This window comes from Anas platyrhynchos, chromosome 2, assembly GCF_047663525.1.
Source record: "Anas platyrhynchos isolate ZD024472 breed Pekin duck chromosome 2, IASCAAS_PekinDuck_T2T, whole genome shotgun sequence".
Taxonomy (NCBI): domain Eukaryota; kingdom Metazoa; phylum Chordata; class Aves; order Anseriformes; family Anatidae; genus Anas; species Anas platyrhynchos.
The window spans coordinates 23,420,935-23,445,304 of NC_092588.1; the positions used below are offsets into that span (position 1 = coordinate 23,420,935).

The 24,370-nt window shown below is 42.6% G+C and overlaps 1 protein-coding gene across 2 annotated transcripts in view; it reads right to left on the minus strand.

Annotated features, from left to right (window-relative positions):
• The window catches only part of CPQ (carboxypeptidase Q), a 153,935-nt gene that overhangs the window by 122,271 nt on the left and 7,294 nt on the right, over nt 1-24,370 (minus strand). The window contains exons 1-3 of one of the 2 annotated variants that reach the window (XM_038174734.2): nt 21,101-21,122; nt 12,027-12,486; nt 2,123-2,330 (exon numbers count right to left, since the gene is read on the minus strand). In XM_038174734.2, coding sequence (XP_038030662.2) covers nt 2,123-2,330; nt 12,027-12,453 — 635 coding nt within the window. In that variant the 5' untranslated portion in view covers nt 12,454-12,486; nt 21,101-21,122. Of the gene's footprint in view, nt 1-2,122; nt 2,331-12,026; nt 12,487-21,100; nt 21,123-24,370 lie in introns of those variants that run through there. The other variant, XM_027452499.3, reaches the window with a different exon arrangement.

The following is a 24,370-nucleotide window of genomic DNA, read 5'->3' on the forward strand; positions in this document are numbered from 1 at the left end:
GGACAGAAAGCAGGTTTCATGAAAAAAAATGCTTCCTGGCAGCATCTAAATTCAAACTTGCTTTTGGGAATGACACCTCAGCTCCCAGCCTAGATTAAGGATTCGATCCTTCTAAACAAACTTGCATTTGGCATCTGTTTCTCCTCTCTTTTCATTCAATTCTGAAATAACCATAATGCCAGTACCCAGACCTTATGAACAGGCTTGACTATCTTCAGCCTCCACCTCTGCTCCTCAGCTCTGAATTTTCCATTACTTGTTGGAATACACTCCTGGAAATAGTCTGGCAAACAGAAGATACGAAGAGCAACTTCCAAATGGACACCTCTGCCGGGCAACAGCAATAAGGACTGGAAAGAACAGCGGTCAGATCATCTCCTGGTTTTCAGACAAACAACAGATTATAGGTTGCAATAGGCTTTGATACCAAATAAGACTATTTTCAAGAGATAACTTTTCCTTCATAGAACTGTTTTGAAATATATTCTAGTCTCCGTTTGATACTGTTAAATTTATTAGAAAAGTGTTAGTATTAGAAAATATATCGTAAACTGCTACATTTGTGGAGCACCAAGAAATAGACTCATATAGTTTGGGTAATATCTGAATTCAAAATACTTTATTTCTGAGAAAGTCAGCTTCTTTACGGGTATATGGAGCATATATTTTTAATATGTTCCTTCAGGGGAACATGAAGCATATAAAAATGCTATCAAACTACTCTGGCAGCAGAGCTGCCCTCTGCACATGTCCAATTCAGTCAGCTGGCATTACTGCATTGCTCAAGCTTTCTGAAGCATCACAAACAGTGAGGCTTGCACACTTCTGACACTGCTGACATGTGAGCACTTAGGTTGTCTCAAATGGTGGAATCGAGCGTGTTTCCCAGTGCCCATCCCAGCCACGTCCCAGTCCCAGCCTGAACCCAGACCCAAAGCCAGACCACCCCTTCCCAAGACTTCCATAGAAAGAAAACCGAGGAGCACAGATGAAAAAGAAACACACCAAACAGGACATGGTTCCAGTTTATGACATTTAGGGTCAGGGTCACTGCAGCCAAGGACTCCTCTTTGGGTAAAGACCTAAGGGGCAGCTGGGGGCGTGGGGACAGATGACCCGCACTGCTCTGATCACACGTATGTCAAACAGATCAATATCACAAAATACAGCAGCTCTTCCTTTCCCAAACTTCACGCATCTCTTCTATGCTGTCTTACCGAAGGGTTTTATTGCCACAGCCTTTCAGGGTAGGCAGTCAAGCTTTGTGCCTGACACCAGCGAAAGCCCCTGCCACTCCTGCCTGCAGTCGTGGAGGCTGGAGCTCAGCCTGCAGCTCACCTTCAGGAGGGAGGGCAGGGAGATGGCTCTGGCTCGTCCATGGCCCTCAGTCCAGCTCTGCGGTCTCAGCCTGTGGGATTTCTCCTCTCAGCCAGCAGGACAGCGTAGGCAAAGCTCACCACAGAATTAAGCTCACAAAGAAATGCATCGCAGCTTAAAAATGCTGCATTAAAAAATTGTGTGTAGCTAATGGCTGGACTCTTCTCCGTTTTCTCTCTATGCCTCAGCTCATGATTTTCAGCACAGGTGAGCATTGTAAATATACATGTAAGCTTTCAGAGTCAGAAAATAATCACCAGATAAAATAAAGAACTCTGTTACCAATCAGAACTAAAAAGTGTTTCTTTCAGTAATGTCAGACTACTGCTTCATCTACAACAAGTCAGCCTAGTGCTGGGAAAATACCAATAGAGTAAAAACTGCGCACCTCCATTCCAGCCAAATATATATATATGTAGATATCACTCACAGTCTGATACATCTTATCACCACAGACATTTGATTGTGGTTATCTCAGAATATTTATGGTAGCCTCGAGAATGCAGGAAGTTCTTAAAAAAAAAAATCACACAATTTGGATCAGTAACAAAAAAATGAAAACATTTTGAAAGAATGACAAAGCACAGGGGAAAAGAACCACTGTGCAGCCAACAGTTTCAAAACCAAACACCCACTCATAACTGGCAACGTTTAAGTTGTAAAGCACAGAAATGCCTGCCCACAAATGACACGTGAACCAAAGGCTGAAACGTGAGACACAGGGAGGAAAGAGGAAAATGCTTACCTATCGATAGAAAAAGAAGCAATGGATCGAATGAGGGATGCCACTGCTCCGACCTTCGCAGCTTCCACAGCTCCCTGCGACCTGTACTGCACAGTTTCACCGTAAGTGACGAAAGGCTGGTTGTAGACCACAATCTTCCCCTTGGCCTCTTGAGCTCTTCTGTGCAGTTCATCAAAGGAGGCTACCACCATGACTTCCGCTGTAATTCCTGAAAGAAAGTATCACAGTGGTTTTAAGCCGCTTTCCTATAACTCTCCTAAAAAACATGGGGTGTGTAGAATACAGGAAATCTGAACCAAAATCTTAGTGGAAAAGGAAGACAAGATAAAAAACTTCACTGGGGATTGGTACTAAATAGTAACAGCACCCTGAACCAAGCACACGTGGTTCTCTAAGTGCTATCTATCAGGTTGGTGTTAAAACATATCTTGAAGGGCAAGAGGGATACGCGGGGGGAATTCTGCTCTCTAAATGTGCTTCAATGCCTCACAGCAATCATTTACAGTACAAAAACATTTGCAAAAGCTGCCTATGGGATTAATAAAAAAGATAGCAATCTTTTCATGGAATTGTTTTGATATGTTGCTAAACAACTTAGCTTAACATCAGACAAATGAAAGCACATAGTTTTAGGCTGAAACACTTCGAAAATGATTAAGTCCATAAATGAAATGAAATTAAGGCTCTACAGTTTCAAAAAAAAATGTTGCAGTATGCTTATATGTATCAAAAAAATCTTTGTATTTCATTCAGCAGAATATCACGATTCTACTGCAACCCCTTTGGGGAATTTTCCCAGGAACTTATCTTTCCAGCTACGGTACAGGAACACAGCAGGTACATATGGAAAACTCTTCACACGTGGTTAGATCCCACCCAGCTGGTTGTTTGTAATAGCTGGAATAGTTTTAAATTGCTACATTATCCTGCTTGGAAAAAAAACACACAACAAAGGAATTTACACATAACTAGCTTTTCCCCAAGCCAGAGAACGCTCCTAACTTTTCAGAACATGAATTAAAGAGCTACATTTCACACCATTTAAGAAGTAATTCATTAAAATTACCACTATGCTTAAAATCCAATTTTATTGATCGATTACAGAGATAAATCGAAACTCCTGAACACTGTGGGCCAGGACTTCTCTTCTAAATATAGAGCTAGGAATGGATGCCTGAAATTTTAGTGTTGTACATCTCACCTAGAAGTCACAAAATACGTCAGCGAAAACTTAAACTAATAACAAAGGTCGAGTGAGGATTTGTTGAAGAAGTCAAACTATCAGGTTTTCAAAAGAAAATGTTCCTCCTTGAAATTCCTCTTTTTTTTTTTTTTTTTTGGTGTAAGATTTGCAGTTTTTTAGGCTTGCATTTAGTGCTGCGATACATGAAAAGAACTGTCAGAAAAAAATGGGAAGATCACCTCTCCTGGCATCTGGGTATCCGGCTCGTGGCTTCTTTAAGATCAGACTATAGTATATTTCAAAACCTTAAAGAAACTGTTTCACACAAGAAGTCTGGTTCCTTACGAGTGCACCACTAAGAGGGCATGAGACATCTACTGTGACAAGAAAGGCCACTGGATTTTAGCTACAGAACTAAGCTAGTGTAAGAGGTGGAAAAATTGTAACTATTCAGATTCTTAGCTTTATAAAACGAGGTGCAGAAAGCCAAACCAAGACTCACCTTCAAACCTCAGTTCAAACCTCAGGCTCCAGCTTACTAATGAACTAGGGGTTCACCCACCTACCTAAGGAGCATCCCAGTGATGGGATCATTCTGCGTACGGAGCTGTGCCACTGGAAATAAAGCCAGGTAGCTGCAAAATTTCATTTTCTGCAAGAAAAGCCAAGGTCTCAGTAGGCTGATGCTGCAATCCGTGTTTCACAGCAGCTCTCGTAGCAGATGAGTCGCTCACCCCAATGCTCCCGTTGGGTTGTGCAGCATGTGCTGGAGGGGCAGACGTCACGTTCCTGACTGCTCGTCAAGGGAAGCAAGGAGTGCAACTGTTCTTGGCAGTGCTTTACTGCATTCATGAACAAACACCCACTCTGGATGGTTTTTAAAGAATGCCACAGACAGCCAGTAACTATCTATAATCCCTATGAAGTGTCACGGACCGGTTCATTTACGGCCCTCCCTAGAAGGCAGGCAGTAGGAATTCACACAGGGAGCCTTACGGGAGCTAAAGCTAAGGAAGAGAGTGCAGAGCTGCAAACTCCAGCCCAGGATCTCTCTACTTTCAGTGTTCCCAAAGCAGCTAAATAAAGCTGTCCTTTGACAAAGCAGAACAAAGGTTCTCCCTGCAAGTTTAACTTAAATGGCAGCATGCTATACATAAAGCATCAATTACGGTACTTTCCATAACAAAACAGAAGTTCACTCTTGTGTAACTCCTGACTAATTCAATCTCTCATTTGCATTTTGGGCCCATTTTATACCATTTCAGCCTCATCTATTAAAGTGACAAGAACAATGTTTGTTTTAAATAAATACGTGAACACACACAAACCACCCTAAGACCTCCAGTGCAAAGGCTGAAATGAAGGAAGAAGCCCAACAGCTTCTCCCAAAGGAGAGAGAATTATTGTTTTTTTTTTAAATTGTTTTAAAAATTATTGTTTTTAAAAGAGAAATGCCTCACCTTACTGAGCCTTTAACCAAACTAACCAAACTCTTCTCCTAGCATCTCCTAGCATCTCCCACCTATTCGGTGCCTCATTGCTCTGCTTCCCAAGTCCAATGCTCTTCTATTTCTTTCTTACTCTTATCAGTACCTGACCCAGAGCTTGGCTGCGTGCTGTTGAACAGAAGTGTTCAGAAAATCCATGTAAGGAGGGAGCTGAGCTGCCTGTTTACTTAGGCAAGATACAGAGATGATAACTTGCACTGTCCAGGAGATTGATAACATTTGGTGAATTAGCTAAGCAAAGGGCCTGAAGCCTAGAGGACAGAATTATGAGCATGGCTTGGCTGACTGTATGAAGCTGAAGACTGTTTAGTTGTTCTTGCCATGTCAAATAGTACACATGTTGTTGGGTTGGGCCAGGCAGATGAAGAATCCAGGCAGTACTGTGTCCTTCCTCTTGTTTCTTGTATTAAACAGTGCATTGCACCACGCCGTTTCTGAGAATTAAGGCACAGAAAAAGTGTTAATGGTGAAAACAAGCAGGCAACCAAGGAGAATTGCAACCCTGGCCTTCAGTAGGGCCAACTTTTCAAGCATTTTCTAGGGGAAATCCCATGGGCCAAGGTACTTGAAGGAAAAGGGGCCCAAGATAGCTGGTTGGCGTTGAAGGACTGCTTCTTCTGAGCTCAAACAGAGCATCCCAACAGGTAGGAAGTCAGGGAAGAGGGCCAGGAGACCTGCATGGTTAAACAGGGAACTGCTGGGCAAACTCAAGTGGAAGAGGAGAGTCTACAGATCATGGAAGGAGGGGCTGGCCGCTTGGGAGGAATATAAGGCTGTTGTCAGAGGGTGTAGGGAGGCCAACTAGGAAAGCTAAGGCCTCCCTAGAATTAAACCTTGCAAGAGGGGTCAGGGACAACAGTAATCAAACTACAGAACAGTCAGCCATACCTCCATCCCTGGTAAGGTGATGGAACAACTCCTCCTTGGCATTGTCTCTAGACATATCAAGGATAAGAGGGTCATTAGGGGCAGTTAACATGGCTTCACCAAGGGGAAGTCTTGCTTGACCAACCTGATAGCCTTTTATGAGGATATAACCAGGTGGATAGATGATGAAAAGGCAGTGGACGTGGTGTATCTTGATTTTGGTGAAGCCTTTGACACCGTCTCCCACAGCATCCTCGCAGCTAAACTGAGAAAGTGTGGTCTGGATGTCATGAAGACCTAGCCTTTGGTCTATTTTCTAAAGAAAACAAAAGTAAAACTACTCTGCAGCAGCACTCAATGTCCATTGTAGTTATGCTCATCATATTAAATGTCTAGGAGAAGGTTTTCTTGGACTCCTGAGAAAAGCACAGGTTTATGCAGGTTATCACTAAGCAAGGGGGCATCAGCCAAAAGCTTTCCAGTGGAATGGCTTCCAACGAAGAATGAACTTGCATGTGCAATTCTGTAATTGTAAGCTATGAATGAGAGCCAGTACGTGTCACATTTTTATGTATTCTTAAAGGCATGTTGCTTGTCAGCTTTCTTCAGGAATTAGTTCAGCTTTCTCAAGAAGTCTCACACAACTCAAGAAGATTTTCAGAAAAACTAACCCAAATTCTGTGTTCACAATGAACTCATCAACCTAAGGCTTGGTGTCAAGGTGAAGCAAATGAAAGATTCACGTCATCGCATTCTCTCCTCCCTCAAAAACAAATCTGAAGAGGAGGGCTTTTATCAGCAAGAAAGATTTTGTAAAATCTGAATATACTTTTGGAAAATGTGACCTCACCTACTCTGTGGAACAGCAAAGAGAATTACTTCATGAAACTAAAATTACATAGGAGAGTTATCCAAAAGGATATGAGGCTATGCAGCTCTGATGCACGGCACAGAGACTAAATATACTACTCAGTTCTTGAAGAAGAACCCGGAGACAAATAAACACTACATAATAATTACATTTTCGACAAATATGAGTTACAATTTCCAGCAAGTACTGGATCTCATTACAGCAGTTTGGTTCCAATAACGTGTAGCTTACTGTGCAGCAGTAAATCCCAGCAGCCAGGGGGCTGGATCCAACCCCCAGCACCACACCGTGGAAGCCAGCCGAGCAGGGCAGTAGATGCAGGGAGGGCTGTATGGTAGCACTGCAGCATCTGCTGCTCCTAGGAGCAGCCCTAAACGGGACACGGGCTTGCCACACAACCTGTGGGGAGTCTGGATCCTGTTCCTGGATGCCTCACCCCCTGGTGCATGATTTTCTGAATGCACAGGAAACACATGGGAGGGAAGGTGGCAGCACCCCGCTGTGCGTGCGTTTCCCCTTGCACTCGGAAAATCACACACCATTAGTGTAAGGCAGCCTGGGCGTCCCAGCTTGGAGATAATCACCCTAAATTCAGCCACATTACAAAGGGTCAAGACCTGAAAATCCAATTTTCTGCTGCTGCTGGTCTATACAGTTCATTTGAATATTCATTAAAGCAGGGACTGGAAGCCACGTCCTTCCCAGACAGCACGCTCACCTCAAAACCACAGAGTACTCCCACTCTCTAAATCTTTAAAATGCCACTGGAATAGCTTTCAGCCCAGATGCCAGGCCACCGAACACCACAGCATCTAAGGTCCTTAATGGACATGATCTTTCACATTCCAAGAAAAATAGCAGTGTAATTATCATTCTGCAAATAGCATTGCTCTAAGTAATAATAATAATAAAAAAAACAATCCAGGCATCCAATATTTAGGCTCACAGTCTCAAAATGAAATCTCAATCCTACACACAGAAAAACAGGGACTCACTGAATGCAGAAGGAGAGCTTTGCCTTGCACTGTTCACTCCTCTTTACGACTCTTTCCACCCTGTGCTTGTAGGCACTGAAGCCCTCATCAAAGTGGGTACCGTGCTAGGTTCATGGGTAGACTTGATGATCCTAGAGGTCTTTTCCAACCTAAATAGGTCTATGATTCTACCCTTCCTCCAGAAGAATGTCCTCTCCCAGTAGGTCAGTGGTCACCTAAGATGTTGGCATCTCAAGGTTAATTCTTCTGTTACACATTAAAATCAACTCTTTTTTTGGCCTTTTGTTCATCCAGCTGGATTCCCTAATCCACATCACCACTGAGAAACAAAAAAGGAGGGTCAGCACGAGGGAAAAATACATCAGACAGGACTGGGGCCAGACCACTTCTTTCAGCAGCATCCCTGGCTTAAAAAGACTGTGAGCCTACGGCAACACCACACTCCTTCAACAGCTCCGTGACACATCACCATCCCTATTTCATAAGTAACAGGAGGGAATTATATTCTTATTATGTAAGTGGCAAAATTCCCACCACCTTCTGCAAGAGCAAGACTGGACCAAATGTTGTTGATAGTTAAACAAAAAAATCCCACGACTCTAACAAACAAACTGGGAGAAAGTCTGCCAATACATCATTTTTATATTCGGGTTACTTCTGTTTCGCTGCAACAAACAGTACATAGAAACCAGAGGATGTTCCTTCTAGGGGAGGCGTTTAGGGCAGGCTGCATTCTGGGGTTTATTCTCCTTGTCAGTATTTCTTTAAACTGAAATGTCAGAGGCAGACATCCATCAGGAAAAATAATGTGCATTTTAGAACACATGCAGAAAATATGAATTCTTTGATACTTTATGGTCAAACATCTGCTGAACTACTAGTTTTCCTCAATTATGGGATACTCAAAGCAACAATTATATCTGTTTTCCTCAGAATTTGGGGGATATAATCAGAACTACCAGAAATCAACACAGCCTCTCTATATATATCTGTATGTTTTGCCAGTGTTGAAACACTGGAAATGACAGAAGGACTTTGACTAAATATGGTAAACCTCTAGTTTCTCAGCCCCCTAAACTGAGCGCTTTCTAACATTTAATCCTGTTTGTTACCTAGGAATCCGTTTCTTCGAGGCGGTGACCATTTTCAGTCTCAGATGATTTCTGCAAATCCAGGTCACTCTGCATTTCACGTTTCTCTTCTCCCTGTCGCTACGACAGCCATGAAAGAAGAGAAGGCTTTCTCTCTGACCTAACACCTTCAAATCTTGGGATGCACTACAAGAGAACATGTTTTTTCCTCTTAAATAAAAATTCTCATCTTTTCTGCCCTGCCCTTTTTGCTCTGTAAATCAGACCGAATCTGGAAACTTGTCATCCTGGCATGTCACCCAGTGCTGAAGAAGAAAACATGGAAATGTGGATTTTCTCCACACGATCACAAGGTACCAAAAAGCCTCCTGCACATCATCAGAACTGTTCCAACCTTGAGCCAGCCAACCAGATGCATGCCAAACTCCCATCAGGACCAAAGTGGGCAAATACAGGCAAATCCAAGAAAGCTGCAAAGCTGTGTCTATGTCCCATAAGGTTTTCAACCTCACAGTGATGGGTTAGATAAAAACCTGCAGGAATCGAGACACTCCGTGTATCCCAGAGTCAACCCTGGCTCAGGCTCCAAAGCTAAAATACTGCTACTATTAAGGGCTTCCTGTTTCTGCCCCGAAGTATCAAGGATTTTTTTTCCACATGCTCACAGCATACGCCGAAATGGAAAGTGAGCAGACCTAGCGTGTGCTCTGGCCATTGGGTCACTCTGAGGAAAGATGGGCTTGAGTTTCCATAGAAGAGAAAATAAAATAAACCCTGAATTTCCAGCATCCAAAGCCAGGTTTCTAACCACTGTTACGCTACTGCCATTTTAATAAAGAGCCCTTCAGACTGCTAGCTGTAGGAGCAGAGCTCAGCGGGCACAGTGGGGCCAGCATGAAGCACTCATGACAACCGGGGAGAAGCATCTTTTAAAACATCTGCCAATGCTTCCTATTATCTTAGCTCATCGGCTCTCAAGACTGGTGGCACGTAATGGGAAGGGAGGAATTCAGGACGTGGCTGAGAGGTTGAAGAAGCAAGAAATGGTCTCCTCTGCCTGCCACTGTGTCCCTCATCTTGCTTTAACCCTGTCCCCGGATCCTGAAGGACACAAAGTCTGGCCAGTGCTGTCCTCTGGGTGCCAGCAGGGATCAGTAGTGTCACAGAAGGGATCTGCCAAGGCTCCACAGGCAGTGCTTTGTAAACCGAGGGGTCTGAAACACATCTCGGAGTAATGCGGTTAAAAAAGCACGACCACCACCGAGCTAATAACAAACACCTCTGGGATTACCTGTAGAGTCCACTCGGGGAGCAGCTCTGATGGGTGCCTGCTCCCCTGGCCACCAATGGCCAGATCTGACAGCTAACCCTCGGCCTTTTCAGCATCCCTGTGGCACAGCTCGGCCCTGCAGCAGCGCATCTCCGCGCTCGGATCCTGTGCAGCAAGAGCAGCGCAAAGCCAGGACAGGCCGCGTTAAACATCTTGTATCGAGTTGCATTATTTTGATTACAGGGTGACTCACATTCCCACAGCTTCTTGGCTAAAACAAGAGAAACCAGCGCTGATGATATTCCCTGACTGAGGGAAATGGTTCAAATATTTCATAATGCGATTCAGAGCAGCCGCCTAGCCCTTTTTCTCAGGAACAGGGCAGGGTGACAACCGCTGGTCAGAGCAGAAGGCACGGACCTGGGAACAAATGCCTCAGAAGCGATGAAGTGGCCATTTTAGAAGTCAAAAATGGATTTTAGTCCATGTTTGGGATGAGTGTGAGCTGTAGGGGCCTTCTGAGAAGCACACATCCCAGGTCTCTGCCCGGGCCTTTCCGTCCAGCTTGGCAGGAGGAGTGAGAGCCAAGAGCTCACTGGGGACTGGCAACCTTGCGTGCCCTCCTCCTGCACCAAAACCTGTCACAGCTCGGCCAGAGCAGGATGAGACCAGAAGAAATCTGAACAGCCACAAACAGAAAGGTAAGTAAAAGGGAAGTAATTCAGGCAAGGTGATTCCATCAGGCACGAGGAATGATCTACCACTTGCACAACACCAGAACACCATTTTAATTTCAGCTTCCCTTTTAGGAAGCTTAGAATAGGAGTGGAATGGATGCAAAATAAGCTGTAGGTTCAACCTGTGCTGTAAACACTCTCCTGTCAAAGCATCAAGCCTTAGACATATCGTGGGATAGGCAGATCCTGTTAAATGTTTTAGCTGGTTTGCATTTTAGGCACATTTACCTCAACATGCAGAAATACCTCTGACAAAACTTAAAGGAGGAGCTTCTCAGAGCAAGTAAAATTTATTCCAAATATATCTTAAACTTCTCTGGTTTCATTTGTTTTATTTTGAAGGGCTATACATTTTTTCTAAACCAAACAACTTCTACACATGATTTGTTTCATTTCAGACAGAAGGCTCACTATCAGAAAAACTTACGGTTTCTAACAAAATATGAGCATGATGTTACCTTCTATGTCCTAAACTAAATTTATTTTCTCGTAAAGGAACACGAATGCTATTGAAGCCACCTGGGAATAAGACTATTATTATTTATGCAGAGCAGTCATAGGAGAAGGTTTCCATCCAGCCTCTACGCAGCAATCCTGGGCAGGCCCCTCACTGATATGCACAAAAAGAGAACCTTACAAATTGGTTCGTTAGCAAGCAAGGTAAGATTTTGGGGCTCAAAACACCTGAGTTTTGCTGAGCCCTAAAGATTATTCTTGTTCCTCAAGTAACACGCCATGTGTGATCTACTAAAAGGCAGCAGGTTGCCTTTTGTACTTTCTGCAGCAGGTGCCAAAGATGTCTCCATACAACAGAGAATGGAAAAAAAAAGGGAGGAGGTGTGGGGAAGGAAAGGACAAACAGATTCCAATCGCCACACTTAGCACGGGGCTCGCACTTCCCAAGCTCAGCATGAGATTCTCCTCCTCTTCCTGCTGTCTTGTTTGCTGCCAGAGCTGAGTGCTGAGCTTGGCAGCGCAGAGCGTGGCAAGAAGAGCAGAAATCACTCGTCAGCTCAGCACCCCATGGAGAGAGGGACTTTCTCTGGCCAAGAAGAAAAAGAAGGGCCAGAGAAGCCCAGATCTCAAAACAAACTGCCCACCTTCCTCAGCAGAGGAGCAGAGTGTTTGTGAGCAAGGCTCAGCAGCATTAAAGGTTAGAGATTTAATGGAGGGTTCAGGAATCAGCTGGAATTTTACAGTTCTGCCAAACCGGACCCAACCAAACTGCATCATTCACAACCACGTCAGACATCAAAATCCCAGAAAATCAGCGTCTTGTCTTACAGAGCTGTTATAGCCAGAAGAACACTTCAGTTTGTTAGGGGTATGATGCAGTTTGGTGTTAAAAAGCAAGCGATACTTAATTCCAAATGAAACATCACCTTCTGGAGGAGTGGCAACACTGCTCCCAAGTCCCAGAATAGCAATGCTGTGGTTCCTCGGTTCCAGCATCACGGCAAACTCTTCTCCTCTTTCCCAGTGAGGCACTTTCACGGGCTCCAGGTGCACATTTTCCAGCCCATCTTTCTGCAGGGCACTGAACATATACTGGATGGCTGCGTCTAGATTTTTCGAGCCGCTGAGTCGAGGTCCTACGGTATCAGCAAAAACCGCTAACCTTTCGTAGGATCTGTTCTGCGCCTTCCCGTGAACAGCAAGATCAATAATAGCTTTAGCAGTATCAGAATAGCCGGCTATCTCATTTTTAATATCTTCAAATGTTCTTGGGTGACTGCCATCTCCACGCAGAGACTTGCCAGCATATTGTGGTAATAAACTCATGAAAAATATTAAGGAGAGGTATTTCATTTTTTTTCCCCTCTTTTCTTTTCCGCAGATGGCCTGTTGGAAGAGAGAAAAAGAATATTAAAAAACACAGGCACACAGACAAAAAAAATCACACAGTTATCAGCAATATTCTTTTCTTGTTACTTGGATTGGCAGACAAAGCAAAATGAAAAGAAATCGGGTTATCATGAAAACGCTTTGATCAGAACTGGCAGGAAAGCAGAATCAAATAGAGGACACAATTATTGAAAGCAAATGAGAAAGATACTTAGACAACTGGACACAACCTTTCTTGTGGTCTTCAGAAATGCCTGTGGAATGCAGCATCTCTTTAAATAACCATACCCTCCCCTGAATAAAAACCCAGCGCTGCTTCCATCTGACAGGAGCCCTGTGAGTCCCTTCTGCTGGAAGCAGGATTTGCCAGAAGTGCTGAACTGGATGTCTTCACACAAAACATCTGGACAAAACCATTCCTTAAACCATTCATGAATAAAACGCCTTCTTAATCTCCATCGTCACACTCAGGGAAGCGCTTTCTCTTGTTCTACAAAGACGTCGAAGGAATTTAGGCCCAGTGCTCCCCCTGAAGAAAGTATTCACTTCTCCAGTGCAGAAATAATTATGAGAGAAATAAAATTTCTTATTAGCTGGTGTATCTCTTCAGGACTGATGTCAGCAGCACTGTAGGGAGGTGCAAAGCCAGAGGCATTGATTCCATGTTGAATACCAAAAGTAAGCTTTGTTAACTTTATAGTTTATCCATTTTATCATTAAAAGTTTTCATTTTTAAGGTTTTTTGTTTGTTTGTTTGTTTGTTTTGTTTTTTTTTTTAATTTTCAATCCTCTAAAAAAAAGACGGTTTATCTGCACATCATCTGTAGTAACTGAACTGAGAAAGAAGCCTCTGGATCAGCTGGAGTAGCTGCAAAGCTCTTTTACAACACTCAAAGCATGTCCATCCAAACCCAAACCATAAAGATCTTTACTGATATACACAAAAGGAAATGCAATTGTTTCATTTTCCTTTGAATTTACATCAGGCTGACATCTGCACATTAAATGTTAGTCTTTAACACTAAACACCTAAAACCAAATCCTAAGAAATAAGGCCCTTCAATCAGTCCTATCCCTGCAGCTACCAAGAAACTTAAAAAATAGTGACTGGTGACAGCCAGGGAAGTGACAACTACGAGTAGGCAGAGAAGATTTCCTTTCCTATTTGCATTCAGTTAGTATTTCTGGAGAGTTATACCCTTCGTTTTATAAACACTGACCCGAGGACTTATGCTAATATACTCAACTTGTGGTTGTGGCTCCTGATGTTGCAGGCATCCAGTACAAAAGCAGGGTGCAGGCTGTGAATGTGTAAGCATATATCCATGTATTTGCACATATTATATCCACATAGCATATTCTCACACGTTGTACCAAGAAAACTGGCCTTTATTTCCAGAGCAGTCCACGCTGCGGGAGCTTTAAGGGAGAGCATCGCTTCCCAGCCATTTCACAGAGTAGGCAAATTTCACAAATAACTTTGTAAATCAAAACGTCAGAAAGGAGCAGAGCGTTTGTCCCATTCGACCCCCACAAAACACTGATTGCAAGATATTCTTGAATCAGCTCCCACTACCAAAAGCCACAGACAAGCCAGCGGCCAAGCCACTGCTTGAGAGAGCAGAAATGAGCACACCAGCTTCGTGCCCCAGGGAGAGCACACCACAATTGTGCCCAGAGCTTCTGCAAGCTCTGCTCTGAATGATCTAAGCTAAGAAACTACCTCTCTGCCTATGGTTGTTAAATTGAAACACAAATAGCTGAACTGGGTTGCTCAAGAAGTTTATTCTGGGCCATTTTCCAGCGTTTGCTATAAATAAATGAATAAAAAGAAGCCTTTGAAACAATGAAATGACCTCAACATACAATGAATTCTGACATCGCAGCTAATGTATGTCGTGTCCCATTTCCTCCCATCCTCTCTTAGTTTCAGTGTATTTACATTTCCACCTAGAAATCTTTGCCTTGGTCTAAGTTTTAGGAGCTACTCTTTTGTCTTCCCCTCTTTCCAGAAAAACTGTGAGATAAACAAGAATCTAGAAAACGCAGATGTAAGTTTGGTAGTTTGTACAGCGGCCACTTCTGATTTTTTTCTCATTTTTTGTATTCACCTTGTTCTTCTGATGAAGCTTCACCTTCACAGTGACAGAGCATGCTAGGAGAAGCTGAGCTATCAACCACAGTCAAGAGTCCAGTTGGTAGCAGTCCCTACGTATTGCTATGATAAACCACTTGTAACTTTAAAGCATAACATCTGGAAAGTGAGGGAAGTACCACAGAACTGTGGGATGGTGACACCGTGAAGGACCCTTGGAGGCCATCAAGTCCACCAAACCCAAAGAGTTGGTATCCATCGCAGTGAGCTAGATCATCTCCATGACCCCGACAGGATGATAGCTCTGTACCTGCACCCCAAGAAACAGGGCAGACCCACCAAGTACAAATTCATAAGGTACCATCTTAACTACCAGCTGGCACAATACGACAAGTCTGTAGAATTAAAACACAGAAAGAAGAAAGAGATTAAACCACACTTCCAGGATTCATCGGAATCCTGGAAATTGCCAGAAGCAAAATAAAATAAAATACAAATGTACACAAGACTTTTGGAGCCACCAAGCCCTTCACAGGCCTTTATGGAACTTTTCACAAAAAACAACTTTATACAAGTTAATACAAGAGTATTAAGCTATTCTCCTGAACTAGTCAAATGTCTCCTAAACTTGAGATGAAAGCAGGAAAAGATTCTTCACGGTGAAGTGCTGTTTTTCTAAAGGAACAGAAATTATGAGGGCAGTGAGGCCCTGGCACAGGCTGCCCAGAGAAGCTGTGGATGCCCCATCCCTGGAGGTGCTCAAGGCCAGGCTGGATGGGGCTTTGGGCAGCCTGGGCTGCTGGGAGGTGTCCCTGCCCATGGCAGGGGGGGGGAATTAGGTGATCTTTAAGGTCCTTTCCAACCCAAACCATCCTGTGGTTCTCTGAAGTCACCTGCAATCTTACCCATGAATAATAAAGCACGGATCTCCTCTCTCACTGCCAGAAGACAGGGCAAAGGTCTTAAACCAGCAGGAGCAGAAGGCTGTGGGGCCATCTCAGGACACTGACAGAGAACTGTAAAAAGCCTGTGACAGTCTGAGTTACTGCCTATTTGTGGTCACACTACACAGAGAGAGCATTGGTGTATTTTTATTGCTAAGCTCTGTACTTTCCCCCTGCTCCTTCCCTTTGGACCAGTTAATTACATGCTCGCAGACATCCTCTGCAAGAGACATCAGTAATTTTCTCAGGGTGACCATGCTCCTTCCCTGATTTTTGCCAGACTCATCATCCACAAAGAAATAAGCAAGATAATCTGATTTTTGCCGAAAGACAAAACCTTGCTGAGTGGAGTAAGACAACAATTTTGTAGAATTAGTTCCAAAAATTTTAAATTTGGGCTTTTGTTTGTTTAAGGGTTTGAAAATCTACTAGACAATGCTGATGCACTTAAGCTGTTAAACGGAGAACACTGGGGGATTTTTTAATTGGCATTTAAAACCTCAAAGAGCCCCGAGCTACCAACTTCATGCTTTTTTTTTTTTTTTCAGTGGAGAAATGAAAACACAGTTATCACATTCTCCTTAACTAAGAAACGTTTCCTTTGCTCTTCCCGGCCTCGTTCAAAACCAGCAGCATCCTCACTCCAAAGGCTGCCCCAAAGGAGCTGCATTTAAGAGCCGCTCTTCTTCCAGGAATTCTCCTCTTGGACAGCAATACAGAAATCGCTCCACTGCTAATTCGGAGAGAAAACAGCTCATCTTGTCATCTCAGTCTCTGCAGCATCAAGTTTGTCACCCCTGTGAGTCAGCTGGGAAAAGAGCACTGGTTTTTGCACATTTCACTAGCAAACGAACATCACCATGCCAGCCAAACTCAACATATAAATAAATAAATAATCTGTTAGGACAGGCATAATTTTTCGATGCATTTAATCATTCATTGAATGTCTTTGGTAAAACTTTAAGAGCGAAATGAGATAGAAGAAAACACATTTTCAGGCAGGACTGTCCTTTCTCGCAGCCCTACTAATGCAACGCATTCCGTGGGTCTTTAGTGCAACATAAGCATTTTCTAAAGTAGGGTTAAGCATCTGGGATTCCCCTTTCCCTTCCAGCAGGCAAGGACGCTCAACACAGTGTTCCTGTTAAGCTTCCTCTGCTTTATTTCCATGACCTTGCAAACCTTGCAAGCATGGCAAGGAAACACAAGGGTCCCGTTCCAGTCATGCTCACAGTTTTGTTAGGGTCTGCTAAAAAGTGAAGCTCTCAAGAAGGCGTGAAACCTACAGCTCCCACCTTTCACTCCTTGAGATGGACTTCTGATCGCTGGCATGTGAAGCAAAAAGAGGGAGCCACCACTGCTCTTCCTGCCATTTTGAGCAGAACTGAGAGTCGTTCGCTTATTAGGCACTGCAGGCTGATAAAGGTAAAAAGGTTTCAGTTCTTTTAGCTTCAGGTGGAATGGATAGTGGGCATCCAGACATGGCAGTACCTGGAACCCATATGCAGATTTGTTCTGAATATAGTCTGAGTACAGAGAGATTTCTCTCTGCAAAATCCTAATCAAAAAAATAGGGGAAAAAAGCAAAAGACAATGAGAAAAAGCTGGGAAACCTTTCAGTGAGAAAGCCCAGAGCAAGGAAGATTTACCCTCAGTGGAGGAGGACCCACTTAGTGAGCACTTAAAACAACTTGGACGTCTGTAAAACCATAGGGCCTGATGCGCTGCACCCCCCGCTGCTGAGAGCTGGCTGATGTCACTGCAAGGCCACTCTCAGCTGTCTTTGAAAGGTCTTGTCAGCCCTACCTCCAAGAAATAAGACGTGGCCAAGCACAGTCGATCCCTGGCAAGGTGAGGGGAGAAGATCCTCCTGGAAACCATTTCCAAAGATACGAAGGACAAGAAGGTGACTGGGAACAGTCATCATAAACTCATCAAGGGGAAACCATGCTTAATTGTCCTGATTCTGGGACAAAATGACTGCCTTGGTAGATGAGAGAGGAGCGGTAGATTATCTTGACATCAGTAAGGCTTTCGTCACAGTCTCCCATAAGATCCTCGACGGGAAGCTGAAGAAGTATAGGCTGACCTTGCTTAAGTCGGTGGGTTTGGAGTACATGAGTTCAAGGCTCTTTCAGCCTAAATCTGTGATTCAGAGCATGAGATGAGCCCATAAACACAAGCTGAAAGGACTCAAATACCAGGGGGGAAAGGTTAGAGAAGTAAAAAAGAAATAAAAGGCAGGAATTAAGTGTTTTATGGCTCCAATGAGTAGTATGAGAGAATAAAATGTACAGCATAATGTTTCCTTCTTTGTGCAGACAGCGTAACAGATGCGTTTACCAGAAGCTAAGTAGCTACTTTAAAGATGCTCCCACCTATTGACTGATCCATTTGTCCACAGCAAACTGCTGTCTTTGATGTTAAGGGGCAGGATCATTGGAATCTTCATCTTTTGTGGTTTTCTTCTTATATAAAAGAGCTTTAGCACAACTGATCTGTAAACAGACTACCTACCTTACTTCCATTATCATCACTGTAATACAAATTACTTAAACGTAACAGATAGAAAAGCACAAAAAGGATAAAAAAATAAATATCTCAGCTGAGAACTCCATCTCCAGCAAGCAGATAACTGAAAGAGGGGCAGAGGGAACAGATAAAAGGATAAACAAAGCTAGAGCAATGCTTCTGCTCCACTGGGGCATAGTTTTCCCCAAATCCCAGTTGAAAATAAAGACAAAAGGATACAGAGAGTTCACAAGAATCGTGATTATGGGAAAGGAAGAAAGAAAACATTAAATCGAGGCTATTAACCACTTAGTTTCCCTCTAGAAAATCTGTAAAATCTGCTAAATCTGTGAAGTATCTATCAGTTTCCCAACCATGTACCATTTGATTTTCCTCCAAGGAATGTAGGAAACCTTGAAAGCACACGGTAGTTTTGATAACATTAGAATAGACTGAGAAGCCCCAGGGTAACAAACTCTCATGCTGCACAGCCACGTCTCATGCACTTAACAGCATCTGAAAGGAAGTTTGTTGTGACAGCCATGGAGTCGGATGGCTGGAAGGCTAGGTGGACTTGCAAAGTGAGGAGGAGATTTCTGCCTAAAAATAAAGTCCCTGAGTTCTTCCATCACTTAGGAAGACAAGGGAAAAAAAAAAAAAAAAGGCTTTATGATCTTGAAGAGTGAAGCAGGAAAGCGGACATTCCTCAAAGATTGCTCTTCCAGAATTGTGAAGGCTCCTCATCTGGGAGGACATTTTATTCACAAATTAGTCAGAAAATATTGGCTTAGGGAACAGACAGAGTCAAAGTTCCCTTTTTTATTACTAAGTCCTTAAAACCAGCCTTTTTACACCTAAACCTAAAGAAAGAAAGAGTATAACACAATATGGATACAAGACTTTGAAAACACTGCCAAATCTTATTATACTTGACCATGAAGTCCAGAAAGAACACCAAATGGTGAGCTGTTTTACCTTAGCTAACTCCAGAAGAACTATCCAGATTTACTATGACTCAAGATGCATCCTGAAATCCTTGATAAGCATGGCCTAGTTGTGCATGACCACGTATGACCAACTAGTGATACTGACATCCATGAACACAAAAGGAAATAAAACATTTAAAGAGGTCTAAGGATCAAAACAGAGAAAGATGTAGCTCCCCATCTGGCAAAGGAAAACGGGCAAACCATATTTATACTCTGTGTGGGAAGTCCTCCAGCTTAACATAGGAAGGAAGCAGTGAAAGGAACTGCACTTTCTGCACCTCCACGCCTCAGAATAGCAACAGGTACCTTGATACACTCAGCAGATGCTGCTAAAATGGAAGAGAGGAACCCCAAAGAATCACTCCGCAAGCCATGTGCAGAGCTCCCTCCCAGCAAAGCTCCAGGAACAATCACTCTGCAACTTCCCTAAGAAGCGGTGGCAGCCAAGACAAAAATTTTAAAAAGGAAAAAAAAAAAAGAAAGAAATTAGCACAGAACAATGCTTAGGCCATGTAGCAGCTGATGTAATTCTTAATGAGCATTCAAAATACAAACAGTTCACAAAAGGGAGAACATTATCTTTTCAGAGGCAAAAGACAAGAATTCAGTGGGATTTTGAGCTGAGAATAACTGAATAGCGCAGAAACATTCAATGAAAGCAAGACAGCAAGGAAGCAACAATAAAGAAGTACACAATGTTGTTCTTACTCCAGTGAATGCCAAAGTATGGAGCCAACGCCAGCTGACAGCATTAAAAGACAATGAGGGGGGCAGATTTTGGACAATTAAATCATAATGTAAGAGAACAGGGATGTAATTAAATTTATCTGGTATTTTGATGCTCAACTTAGGTGACATTTCCTTCAAGCTCATCAGTATTGTTCTGGTGTAAAAAACAAGAGATGTTGTCTTCAGACACAGAAACACACACACATACAAAAAAAGAAGTGCATTCATGCACACCCCTTCCAAGACTAAACCTTAGCGGCCTCTTACTAATTCAGTGAGCTTTTCTTGATTGTGAAGGACCTCTGGACAGACACACATCTTGTATCTTTTCACCAAATTCCTATATAGTTGAGACACAAACTCTTTAGAGCTGCATGGTGTTCCTTCAGCCCTTGCTACAGGAGAAAAGCACACCCTTTTACCTGAGACAATGTAAGCACGGAAATCTTCTCTCACACCCTCTTCTTATTGTCTTATCTAAGAAGATGAGTTAGGCTATGGAAAAGAATGAAGGGACCAAGAGAGAAACAAGGGGCTATAAATTAGGGGTCAGCAAAAACAAGAATTGCCCGTACGGTCTCATACTTCATTACCTATCACCCAACACCCTAAACCAAGCTTCTTTATGAAAACACATTCAGCAAAACATCTTCTATGCTTCACTTACCGTTAATTACAGCAATTATGATGCTGAATAGTTTCCTTCTGAGTTTTTACTAAAAGACAAGCAGATTGCATCTGGCCAAAAGATGAAACCCATCTTCATACCACGACAAAGCCTAAATGAAGAAGGCGAGACCTCTGAGCAACTGAGCAGACTTACCACTGTTTAGCATAAGCTGCTGAAGTTGCTGGGTTGAAGCTGTAACAGGAGCAAAGCGAGTTTTTCTACCAGCAGCCAGCACAGGGCTGTCACCGTCACAGGTTGGTCTGCGACCCCCGTGAAAGCCAAAAGCAATCAAAATGCCAAGTATCTGGCACATGCAGGCGCCTCTTGGTGCTCCTCCAAGCAGCAGGCCAGCAAAAGGCTGCTCAGTCCCAGGGAACATGTGTGTGCTTCACGTTGCTCCACAGTTTGGCCAGGAAACACAAGTACTTTTGGTGCCTCCTGACAGTTAAATCTGAGTTTTGAGGGTGACTGTACACTACCAAGCTTGGGGTTTGTCGTTGTTTTTTGCCAGAATGAAGCACCAAAATAGGTAACCTGAGTTATTAGCTATGCAATGGAGTGCAACAGGCCAAGTTTTCTGATGAAGTGACCTGTCTGGCCTTACTGAAAGTTATGTCAGCTGATAATCTCAACTGTATTCATAATATATCACCCTGGATTTGTGAAGTCTTACATTAAACTCTCTGCTTTTCCATATCTGACACAGCATTCCTCCGTGAGTACATACCTACAGAGAATACGAAAAAAAAATATTTTAAGTCAACAAGTTATGCACATTGTAAATGCTTCGAAGAAAAGGACAAAAAAGAGCAACATATTCAAAAGCATACAACCACTTTAGTTAATTTACTCCATATATCTACAATCTCATTTTACAGATTTAGGTAGAAACACAATATCAAATTTATAAATAAATTCCCAGATTAAAATTATTGCAACTTGTCTGAATATTTTGAAGTTTTTTCATAGTCCTTGTAGTCACAAGAAAAGTTGCATTTTTTAGTATGGACATTCAGGTGGTTTTGTGAAGCTGATAAATGTGGTGAACATACTGCTAGACTTGCTAAGAAAACTGATATTCTAGTCTTTTGCCTCCTTACTGTGAGATACATCCACCAAGACTTCGTTTTCCAGAGCAAGAAAGGGCAAGTTTGTAAATACAAGTAACCATAGGAAAGGGGAGCAGCATCAAGAATTGCTCACTACACTTGACAGAAAAATTATTTTTATGATGTACGCATTTCTTTGCTTGTATTCAGGGTGGAAAAGGAGATTTATTTCAATGAGGCATGCTATGAAGTATGTCGTTTATGATTTTGTCATGCTCACAAGGGCCTAATACGGGGTGCTGGGATATCTTACTGGAGTCCAACATATCAACATCAGCCATAAATTGCTACAGCTCAGCAGCAATGTACAGCTGGGGCCACCAGCCAGAGCAGACTGCACCGCAATGTACAAACAAAAGGAAGCTTAACATGTTTAAATGTAAAGAAGCAAGGAAAAGAACAGACTGTAAACAAGATAAATATACTTTCCTCCAAGAGCTTGACACAGAGCTGGGGTTTAGCCAATTTTGAGAAACAAGCTGCAAAGCCAGACCTCTTTGTGATGCTGAGGAAAGCTCCAACACCATTTCCTAGCCAAAGCAACTCCCCAATGCAGCACACGTTTGCCTGCTCTGCTCCGTACAGCTACTATGCACGAAGAGGTTCTGATTCCCGATTTAACTTCTATTTCTCACTGCTGTTTAAGAGACAAAAGTTATTCAACAATTTTGCTATTGCAGAATTAAAAAAAAAAAAAAAGCCAGTTATTAGAGAAGACATCTATCACCGTAAATATTCTTTTACTTTTTTTTAAGTGGCATCCAACAGTCCCAGTTCAGATTGATTTCACAGCACCAGCCACTGCAGACGCACAGATAAGCACGCCATCACAAACTTACAGCTACAGACAGACGAAATGGATGAACAATAGGAGGAGGAGGAACCCCAAAGTGGCATCTCCAAGTTACTCAGTAGCAGCATGAAAGACGTTTCAATTAGCCTGGCCACTCAAGGCCTTTCTGCTGACACCACCAAGAGGAGCTGATCAAAAGCCTGCTGCAGAGAGACATATGGTCGGAGTACAAAGAGTCAACTGGAAATCAAAGAAAGAAAAAAAAAAAGGAATAAAAGAACATACCATGGAGTAAACACACACTAATTATACAGGGATAACAGTAACAAATGCTGACACAAGTGAGTCTGGGTATGGCGATCCATGCTTTTCTGAGTCAAGCAATTCTACTTCCAAAAGTGATTTTTTAAAGATGTATTTAAGTTTTTTGGGGGGCACAGCAAAATATTTCCAAAGGTAAACACTTACAGTATCTAATATGTTGTTAATAAATACCCAAAAAGCCTGTTCTCCGTTTATTTTTGTTCATGCACTAACACAGCTGGCATGTTTCTCTCCACAATTCTTAGGCAGGGACTCCAAGGATTCACCATGCAGGTGATCTGTGGAAGATCCTACACTGAGCTGTTACAGGTTAGAAAAACTCCTTTACGTGTCAAACATTTTATGCGTGGACAAGATTTTAAGATGGGAAAATACATACCGGGAAGCCTGGATGTATAAAATTTTCATCTGAAAGCACATCGGTGCAAAATCTGAAGTTAGTTTTGAATATTTATTCTCAAAGATGCTGTGGCTGGAAGCAGCGAGGTGTGTGTTATAGGTCCTCTGATTTTTAATGAGAAAGGCAGGAGCACACTGCTCAGAACCGAGAACCAACTGACACCTGAATGAACACTGATTTCTTAATACCTTTTGATGAATCACCATTCAAAAAAAGGCTGAAAACAGAATAAACTTCTCTCTGAAGTAGCCAAGAGCAACAGCACAAGCCTGAGCAGATGTTCAAAGTGGAATCAAGAGTCTAAAGCTTCTTTTGGAGGACTCTGTTTATTTCTCAGTCCACAGAAGTATCACCAGGAGAAGCAGTCGCATTAGCGATTTATATGTTTAAATCCCACCCATGTGCTCAAATTAAAATATTTCAGTATAGCAGCCCTGCACTAATGGTATCACTTACGATAAACTACATTTGCTGTTTAGTAAGATGCTTACATAACAAATTGTCTCTAAAGCTAAACGCAGAGTATGTGTACAGTAAAGTTTTCAGGTTCAGGATCAGCAGCCACTGCCCTTGAGTAGCATTTCTCAATGAGAGCTGAAGGCTTTGGTTTTCAGAAATGTTTTGTTGTTTTTTTTTTTAATTTTCAGTTTCATCAAAAAGTCTTTAGAAAAAAAAGATCAAAAGCAATGTAATATAATATAATATTAGATAATGTTGTTAGCACAAGTAACTCACCAAGTAAAAATAAATGCCTTGCTCTTGCCTAAGTATACATGCAGAGATAACACAGAATGTACACACACAAATACCAACAGGATCTTCAAAAAAAAAAGTACCAATGCCAAAAGATGTTTATGAGCTACACTGGAAAGAGCTTTCCAAAATGGCAAAAAATATTTGTGAGAAGGGAGGTAGTTTAATGAACCACGAAACTGCCTTTTCTCAACACAGTTCGCTTGAGTTCCATGGTATTGGAAAAAGAAATCCATCCTTTAAAATACTCACAGGTTCTTTGTTCTGGCTTTGCTCTAGCTGTCCAGCTAGCTGTGGTACCACTTGTTTGACTCCGATATTTACCACGGTTTTGAATGTGGCTACACAAAAGCTGATACTGTATTTGAGCATCATGTGAAGGGAAGGTACTGATGGTAGCAGGCTGGAGCTGAAGGGGTATACAGATGTGTCATGGTCTGGCACGCGTTGTGCAGCATCTGGCACACATTGTACAGCATCTGCAACGCTATTACAGACAGGGTGATCAGCCCTCTTCTGCAAATATTATGGTAAGACATCCCTCTGTCTTTACGCTGACATGAG